The sequence below is a fragment of the Populus alba genome, chromosome 9, assembly GCF_005239225.2.
Source record: "Populus alba chromosome 9, ASM523922v2, whole genome shotgun sequence".
Classification (NCBI taxonomy): domain Eukaryota; kingdom Viridiplantae; phylum Streptophyta; class Magnoliopsida; order Malpighiales; family Salicaceae; genus Populus; species Populus alba.
In genome coordinates this window covers 11730831-11740505 of record NC_133292.1, presented here as the reverse complement: position 1 = coordinate 11740505, position 9675 = coordinate 11730831, and the positions used below count along the sequence as shown (strand labels likewise).

The following is a 9675-nucleotide window of genomic DNA, read 5'->3' as shown; positions in this document are numbered from 1 at the left end:
TCATATTTAATAGTCCAGAGCTTCTCCCCACTTATTAGAAAAATAACAGTAATCATTCCAATTAACCAACTGATCACTGCATCAATATAGGTTAACTCAACCAGGTTAGATATAAGTCCGCGCTCCGCTGTGGCCTTTTCTTCTATCATGGTGCTGGTTATTTGACCCAAATTGCTTGGATTTGATATAATTGCCAAACTTACGGTATGTGAATCAGGCGTATGTCATTTTGGTTTAACATGATAGTTAGATCCACATTATTTGAGGTTTTTTTTTAATAATGGTACGGATAAGCCATTCACCATAACTAATTTTTTTTTTTAAAAAAAAAACATTAGACGAGATGTCACTCATAATACCCAGATTCCAGCTACTATAGTAGCCCAAAAATCAGGATAGCTATTTTTTATTTTTGTTAAAAACTTATTTTCAACTCAAAATATCTAGAAATCACCTTAATAACCTTTTTCAACCAATCTTTAACCTCCAAAGCACAAAAAAACAATCAAAACTCCAAAATCAACTAAGAAACCAATTTCTTCCTAATCTCATATCTTAATTTTTTAAGCACTTTCAAGGTAAAAAAAAAATCAAATCAAACTTTTTTCATCGTATGGAATTATTTGAAATAAAAATTTAACATTTTGGTAGTTGAAATCCAAAAAAATAATATTTTTCTTTCTCCATCCTTTCTCTCCCCTCACCCATTAAGAACTAAAAAAATAATGAAAATAAAGTTTAGTATCAAAATAAAATTGTTAAAACTTCAAATGACTAGTCACCTTATAGCAAAAAAAAAAAAAAAAAATGAGGGACAAAAACATACATCACAAATAAATTTGAATGGGCCACCCATGACACTCTTGTTTTCCACTTCAATCCCCTGGCTTTCAATTCAACCCTAAACCATAAGAATAAAAAAACATCCAAGCTCAATTACACTAAAACAAAGTTAAAGAATCAAATTGAAATTCTTTTTAAAATCTCACCATCACAATCCACATGAAACATGAGAGGAGAAATAATAAAACGATATACAGTGAAACAGCCACGTGGTTTATATTATAAGTAATTTGTTCGAATCAATTAATTTACTAAAAACCAATGAGATCAATTAGGTTTCAACGGATCAATGATATTTTTTATTCAACCTTGAAATTCAACCCTCAGCGTAGTTTGTTAAACCTGCCAGACCAAAGCCAGGTTTAACAAACAACGCAGAAAAGGAATAAACATCAAGCTATGTCTTTAACTAAGTCTTTCCGGCGCTAAACAAAACATGTTTCACATACAAGTAAACTGATATATCCACAACTACATCTCGCATCAGGATTGAGAATAGGAGAAAAAAAAAAGGGGGGAAATGATAAACGAAGTTGCTGGTACCTTTCCCTTGCTAGCTCTTCCCATTTTTCAATTTGTAAATGAGCTGGGAGAATCTAAAAGGCAGTCACTGGGAAATAAATTCAAGGATGTTATGGACAATCAACCAGGTTGTTGGACCAATACAGGTGAAGTCCACGTGCAGATACTTGGAACATTCCATCTCATAACTAGGATTGTACGATCATGAAAATTGGTGACTAGCTACTGTTGGAGATGACCTCCTGCTCCACTAAGGAATTGCTGTGTCCTTGTGATTTCCGTAGCCGACAGATTCGTTTTCTATGCCCACGGCCTTGTTTGTGCTGTTCCCACTCATGAGCTCCTCTAAGCACTCTATTCCCACAAGCCTAACAGCAACAAAGACGCAAGCAAGCATATTTTAGAGCATGGCCCTTCTTCTTCCAAACACCAGCCGACATCGACAATTCAAGTAAACAAGTCAAAATTAAGAAAAGCGGATAGTTCTTCAAGTTCTTCGAGACATGCAAACCTTGCAAATGTATTGAGTCCACAAGTTCCTCTCAACTGATTTCATTCCACTACCAACATGCGTTTCCGAATCAGGCACTGCACTCCTCTCCTCGGTTAGAAAAGCTCTGATAACATTCACAGCGGAGCTAACAACTTGTCCAGCCCACAATTCATCCGATTTGCCTGAAACATGAGTACCCGTGTGATTTAGCAGGGTACATTGCAAAGCATGCTAAGAGAAGGGATGAAACAACTAGGACTCGGAAAGGTTTACATGATATGAATTCTGTTGCATCTACATAATGTATGTTCCATCCAAAGAATGTTTGAAGTCGAGTAAGCCTCCTCTTCTGTAAAACAATAATATTTAAATCATTGAAGTCTTTGAGATGACCATAAAACACTAAGTTACATATGTTGGACACAATGAATACATTAAACAGAGAATGGGGTGCACCATAGCAATTTCATGAATGATTTGAGTAAAAATATGATAAAGGATATAGGAGCTGCTTGTGCATTCAAGTGGTACAATTTTTGCATGTACAGTCACAAACACATGCACATATACAGTATAAGCAATGCTATAAACAGGAGTGATTGTTTCTGAAGTGTGAAAAATATTGAAATGTCAGATATGATCTTCAACACAAGTGCATGTCTGACAAAGACAAGTAGATAATGTGAGACAATACAGACTTACTTGTACACGAACAAGTCTTCTGGTGTTTGCTTTTACTTTGTCAATAGCTTCTGCCAACAGAATTTTAAGTTGGTTATCATCAGAGGAATGGAGGATTTCCCTCGTATTATCTTTCAACAGCTTCACATCCTTGTTTTTTGACTGCACAAAGAGAGATCCTGTAGAGTCGTGTCCCTTTTCATCTGATATGTAAACCCTCAGAAAATTATCAAACTCCCGCACACCAATGGCTTGCCGCAAACCTCGAGTATATTCCGCATTATAATTATAAATCTCAGAGACTTCACCAAGTAATCCAGCATCTATCATGCTATCTACTCTTTGTTCCACATACCGGTCCAGAACTGGGATATCAGCATCAACACATATAAAACAGCAATGGAACCTATAATTATCCATGCAACCCCAATTCTGCCCTGCCACAATCAAGATGTTACAAATTTCAAGAGCACGCAGGTAAGAATAGTTTCATTTCTACAACTCTGTTTTGTGAAGCTTCAATTCCAACAGTTGGAATTGGTTTTGATGGATCCAAATCCCATTCTGTTCAGTTATGAGCTAACATGCTGAACCTAAGCTGCTGTGACATTAGTTTTATTCCTCCTGGGAAAAGTTACTAATTCTTTCTAAATCCAGAAAATCACAGTATGGGATACAGATACTTGCAGCAACCAATCTTCTTCAAGTAATATATACTGCATTTCAAAGTTTTCCAACTTGAAGATGCATGCCAAGACATCAAGTAGCCAAAGTGTCAGAATTTTGTTGAATCATGCAAGGTCAAACTACAAGCAAAACAGCAATTTAAGAAGATGGCCTAAAGGCCTAAAATAAAAGTTACAAACAGAAACCAAAGATATGTTAAAAATATGAAAATGAAAATAAAACAGAGTAAAATAATAGGTAAACGGAGACACAAAAAACTTTGGGGGGCATCTATTTACTATATATGGAAATCACACTTAAAAGTGAGGCGAACTTGAAAATGTGTACGTAGCATACCCTCTAAATTTAAAAAACAGGTATTGATAAATAACTGCCCGCACACAAGACTTTCATTTTTCCAAAATCATAACAGCTTCAAAATAATAGTAGAGTTCTATTCTGGTATAAAATATCTGAAATATAATGAGAAAATGTATGATCAAGCTGAATGGTGCAAAAGGATCCTTATAGCTGATGCCAACAAGTTTGGATTGATGTTTAGCAGTTGTTTATAATGAGAACAAATATGATTGCATGAATACATATTTAGTAAGAAATACGAACCTCTGCAGCCTTTCCCTGATAAATTTTGCTAGGGAGGATACCAGAGCGAGCATACAAATTAAGGTACTGATTGATCTGTATAGAAAACAAAATTTAGCGATATCCAGAAAAAAAAAAAAAAAAAAAAAAGTCAATAACATTTCTAGACTAATTAGTAGATGCTGCTGCTCAAAGGGAGATGCCAAATTTACAATAAAAAATTTCTAATGAATTTATCAGTCCTCCCAGGAGAAGACTTTTTGTTCATGCACAATTAATTTTCTCTGTAATTATGTTTCAGTAAGACAATTCATCTAGGTAAAAAGAAGATGAAGTGAGCAGAATATCAGAAAAATTTCTATTGTGGCACAAAAATTAAGTCTGCGGAAATAAGGTAGCTACAAAAATTGCACATTTCAACATGTTTTTCAAGGACTGCACTAAAGTGAAAAGTTGGAATCCCAACCTTTCTATGGTTATTTGGGTGGAGTCTGTTTGCTGCAACAGGATCAAGTTCTTTAAGATGATCATAGCTATAATTGAAACTCTCTCTCCCAGAGTCAGCTGCATGATCAGCCTGCTCATCACCTGTTAACATGTGAAGTATATCAATCTCATTTAAATTGCAGATTAATGCTGATTAAGCCAATAGAGTTGGTGCATACCAGAAGGATGATTCAGAAAGCTTTCATCTAAATCAGTTGTTGTATCATCTAGAAGGAATGGACTTACAAGAGCCTGAATGCAGTAAGTAAATAGAAAAGATTAAAGACAGCACAGCAGTTTTAAAAAGGAAAATGAAAATGCAAGAGTTAACAATTTGTAATGTGAATATACTAAAAGCGACAAATCTCTTCCTGGTCAGCCCAGAAAGCTCCTTGCCAGGAAATAAAAGAAAGACCTCCATGCTAGACCTTACTCGAATGACAACGTAAACAGCATTACCTGGATATAGTAATTTGTACCTCCAACAATAACTGGCAAGCAATTGCGAGACAGAATCTCATTGATGAGCTGAAATATAATAAACTCAATCAAATCAAAACATGCACATGATCATTTAAATTAATGAGAAATACCTTAGCCAAAACAAATGGTTGTTTGTGATAATTAGGACTCAGCACTAATTATCATTTGACAACTAATTGAGTTGGCAAGGCCAAGAGGATTGCTACGGAGCTTAACCAAATAACACCATTACTTTTTAGCCAAGAAAATAAATGGGAATTAGAATGACTCTATCAACTGTTAGTACCATGAAGCCATTTATTGCATTATTAGTAGCTATAATAAAGACCATGAAAATCCCAAAAGCCACTCAACATTTCAAAAGGTATCTGCATTTCCCAATGCTGAGAACCTATATGGCATATGCACAGTACCAAGTGCTCAAGAAGAAGGCAACAGCTAACTCACAGGAATAGCAGAATCCCGAAAGTCCTTAGCAGTGAATTCCACACTTGGATTTACTGTTCCCAAGAGATGATGTGGAACTCCTGCATCCATTCACAAAATCATAAAACAAATAAGTAATAATATCAGGAAATTTCTATGAAAATGAAGTCGATTTGAGGAAAGAAAAACGAAAGAAAAACCCAATTTCCACAACCTAGGAAAAGAGGTAACCATGTACAGAGAGATGGAACTCATGGGCATGACCAATAGTTGTTAGAAGATTATAAGCAGTCCAATCTCTATAACATAATCCAAGTGTTAGTGAGCATCTAAAAATAGAGACCCGTTAAATCGCTCAAACAATAAACTATCTATATTATATTAGTTTTGTAGACAATAACCTAAATGTTGAGTACACTTTCCTTCCCTTATCTATAAAATATAAACATTTTCAGTTCAAGCATTTGAAATCATCACACTCGGAGTCATAAGCTCTACACCCTCTAATTTCTTTCTCTCCCGTTCATTCTAGGTAGTTTGGAACCTGGTCTAGCCTCTACGTAGCCACGAAGATTTGAAACTTTGTAAGATATTGGTAGTTGCTAAGGAGTTTCAAGGAGTCATACGTAGGATGCAAGATCATACCGTAATTCCAAAAATAATTAAATGGAAAAGAGAACTTCTAGAATATTTTTGCCAGAATGTTGATCCTTAATTCCAGCGAAGACAAAGACGCTGTGTTTGGTTAAATCTATTTATTCTTACTTAATATTGCAAACACATTACCAAAAAATATCTTTGCTTTAGTCATTTCATCAACAAAGTTGGCTAATTTATTGCCATACCTCAGTGACTTAATCTTTCTTTTCTTTTTACGAATTTATAACCAAAACCCATAAGATTTTTTTTTATTATAGGTGAAAAATAAAAAATTCATGGCTGTAATACTTGTTTGTAAATTACACAATATATATAAAAAAAAGATTGCCACTTTTATAAAGAAGACGTAAGCACAACATATATTAACATGTAGAAAAAGAAAGAGAACAAACCCTCTTGATCAGAGATGGGGACTTTGTTGGTGAGAACATCAAGACCACGGTAGACCTGCATGGAATCAGCGTTGATGATTTCAACAGGGAAGTGGGCTGCTAAATCAATGGCTAGTTTTGATTTTCCTGAACCAGTTGGACCCATTATTACTACCACCTTTGGCTTCTCTTCTTTTTCTTCTTTCTTTGTAACTGTTGGCTTTTCACCTCCATCGGTATTGCTGGGGTTTTGCAGAGCTTCCTCGGCAGCACTGTCACTCTCCATTTCTCTCTCCGTGCTTCTCTCGGAGGGAAGCCTCGCGGTACACGACATGTCAATCAAAGTGTCATGTAAAATATGTAATGGGTGGGTTGATGTGTCTCTTGGGCCTTATTAAATCATTTCCATTGGGAATAGACTTCTGGCCTTTACCCAACAACAATACGTTTTGGGCCTAAGCCTAAAAAACATATGGGCCGATTATATCAGCACCTTCTTGAGATGATTAATGGAGATCCACGATGATTCGCATCACGGAAATTTTATCACCAAATAGGTACATAAGATAAATGATATTGTATTTGGATTAAATTACATAATATGAAATTATTTATATTATTCGTTAGAAAATTTTCATTATACGCAGCATAACTCTAGATAAATCAGTGTGGCGTGTTGTGTACATGATTGTTTAGTATTCGGGATTTGAAGTTTTATACGGTTGAGTTTTTAATTAAATTGAATAATATATTGATTTAGCCAACCTTATTTTAACTTATTATGATTTGTGTGAGCCGATTATAAGCTCAAGTTAACACCAAGAAAAAACTATATATAAAGAATATAAAATAACATCGTTTGATAAAAATAATTAATATGAGTTTATTTAATAATTCATGAGTTGATTGATCACTCGTATTCATTTTTCAAGTAAGAATCTAACAACTGTATACTACTTTTGATGTGAAAATATAATTAAAAAAATATTTTATGATAGATGGACTGTAAAAAAATTAATATATTTGGAATTGTATGGTCACATGTTGATATAGGCAAACTTTTCCAAGTATTAGGATTGGTTAGGCCATAAAATCTCTCCCATCCATGATAAGTTCATTTATAAAGTCCATTAATCAATTTAACTTATAACTAATGCTCATAAAAAAAAAAAAAAAAAAAAGGAAGAAAGAGAAGTTATTTTCACATTAACTTAAAACTAGGGAAGGAAAACTTGGAAGTGCAGAATCAATGTTTGAACTATTGTATAGTTGAATGGCTGCAAGTGATATATTTAGTAATGATTGGTTTTTTTATAAAAAAAAAAATTATTCATTTGAAAATATATCAAAATAATATATTTTTTAAAATTATTTTTAATACTAATATATCAAAATAATTAATTTAAAATAATTTTTTTATCAAATTTTTTTTTAAAGTAAAACAAACAGCCACTAATTCTGGTGGCATATCAATTCAGTGATTTTGATAGCTGGCTTCGTCACTGATACAATTAGGAAATCTTCATGAAAATTTCAGCTTCAAGATTGAACAAACATTTCTTGAATTTGACTACAAGAATGAGAAGGTCAAGATTTGACATGTGAGTAGCACCAAACCTCCATGGTGGGTACTTCTGCCCTATATGTAAAAAAAAAAAAAAAAAAAAAACTGTCCATGGAAAACCCACTAAAAATGAAAATAAAAATCACAGAAATCACAAGATATACACCAAATTCAAGGGCATGCATGGCAACAAATTAGCATAGCATGGCTGGCAATTGCTGGGGTGTTTGCAAGAATTCAGGGCAGAGCTTCAATATTCCTGCTCAATTCCTCTAGTTTCTTCATCCTTAGTTTCTCGCTTTCACCCACCAGCTGACCAACCAGTTGATACCAAAAAGAAATAAAAATTATTAGCAAACCAAAATCGAGATTTAACTAATTAAACATCGTCAACTGAGTATTACATGCACTAACATAGTATCTAATTACCTCCACTAATTTGGAAACAAGCTGAGCTTTTTCTTTGTTCTTGTCATTAAAAGCTTCAAGAGCTTCTTTGTATTCTCTCTCCTGCAATCATATAATAAACTCTTGAGGGGCTACTGACATCCTTTTGCTTCAATGCATAATTAACTGGTACTGTAAATCTTGTATCAGAGTTAATTAATAATCCTTAAAATATTCCATTAAGTTTTATTTCCTTCTTAAGGTAACAAACCCAGTATGACCATGCAGCTTAAACATGAAAAATAAGCATACTGTTCCTTAAAAAAATTTAGATCAAATCTTTACCTGATAAAATAGTAAAGAACATTGGATTGTCTGACTTGCAATGTTTCTTATATTTCCCTTGATGACTAATTTGAAAAAAATATTGAATTACTGGGTAAACTCATGAAGATATTAATTATTTTTATTAAAAAAATATTGTTTTTTAATAAAAACTTCATAGCCAGTTCTAGATAAGTTTACTGCATAAACTGAGGGGGTAGAAATCCAATCAAATCAACTGAATTTGACTCTATATTGATGTTCTTATCATGGCAAAGGAAGAAGAGAAGGAAACAAGCTAGAATTTTAATATCACCTTCTTCTGACAACTCAGGCCCAGAGGCTTCAGCTCTCTGTTGACTGTGTCGATCCTCTTACGTACCATCGAAACTTCCTTCCTCATTGGATCCGTCAGAGCTTCAAGCTCCTGAAATATAATTTTTTCCTTTAAAAATCCACAGTAATAATCTCTTCCAGAAAAGTCCAGGAAATATAAAAAAAAATAATTTATTGTATTTTTATTACAGATAAATAATTTTATTGAATTATGAAGACTCAAACAGTGTATATATATATTATGATGTTAGACTTACTTCACGAATTTCTGCTAAACGTTTGGTTGCTTCCTCCACGCGTCCTAGGTGAGCATGAACCTTGTCTCTGACTTCCATCTTCTTCTTCTCAATCTCTTCTTCCTTTGCCCTAAACATGGCCAATGCTGACCTTGATATCTCCTCATCCTTTTCATCCCTTAACAGCGGGCTTTCATTGTAATTGCTGATAATGCCTGAGCTCTTCAATTTGATCTGCATTTGTGACATTTGTTGCTCCAATATTGGTTTTTGTGTTGTCATTTTTTAGCCCCCTGTTTATCCTCTCTTCTCTCTCTGTGTCTCTTCTTTCTTTGCTCTTTTTTCTTTTTGATATGATTGCTTTCTTTCTCTTGTTGTAGAGGTAGTTTATAAGCAAAAGCTGGCTTTAAAGGTGTGATGCCAGCTTGCTTACTTTACATCAAAACAAAACACTAAATGACCCATTTGCCCGATCACCTTTAATCATGAAGGTAAAAAGAGGATTTCATCTTTGTTGAATGAAGACTTAACTTTGAATTATCCTCTTAACCTTCCTTTCACCTTTACTCAAAATGAAAATGATCACAAATTATG

General features: G+C 33.9%; 2 protein-coding genes across 3 annotated transcripts; both read right to left on the bottom strand.

The window, feature by feature from the left end:
* Positions 1 to 1114: 1114 nt before the first annotated feature.
* Positions 1115 to 6586, bottom strand: LOC118045501 (tRNA dimethylallyltransferase 2). Its single transcript, XM_035054159.2, has 10 exons — positions 6256 to 6586; positions 5225 to 5304; positions 4754 to 4822; positions 4474 to 4546; positions 4275 to 4396; positions 3830 to 3904; positions 2561 to 2971; positions 2132 to 2207; positions 1877 to 2040; positions 1115 to 1733 (listed from the first exon to the last, which is right to left on the bottom strand). Exons 1-10 carry the CDS (start codon positions 6566 to 6568, stop codon positions 1584 to 1586), a joined length of 1533 nt encoding a protein of 510 aa, XP_034910050.1. The 5' UTR covers positions 6569 to 6586; the 3' UTR covers positions 1115 to 1583.
* Positions 6587 to 7755: 1169 nt separating this feature from the next.
* Positions 7756 to 9481, bottom strand: LOC118045500 (uncharacterized). Of its 2 annotated transcripts, none has more exons than XM_073411519.1 (4): positions 9103 to 9481; positions 8826 to 8936; positions 8229 to 8308; positions 7756 to 8120 (listed from the first exon to the last, which is right to left on the bottom strand). In XM_073411519.1, the coding sequence occupies exons 1-4, from the start codon at positions 9361 to 9363 to the stop codon at positions 8036 to 8038; spliced, it is 537 nt and encodes a 178-aa protein (XP_073267620.1). In that variant the 5' UTR covers positions 9364 to 9481; the 3' UTR covers positions 7756 to 8035. The 2 variants fall into 2 exon arrangements, with proteins under 2 accessions (XP_073267620.1, XP_034910049.1); XM_035054158.2 differs by having other exon boundaries at positions 7756 to 8110; positions 8228 to 8308; positions 9103 to 9479.
* Positions 9482 to 9675: the final 194 nt, after the last annotated feature.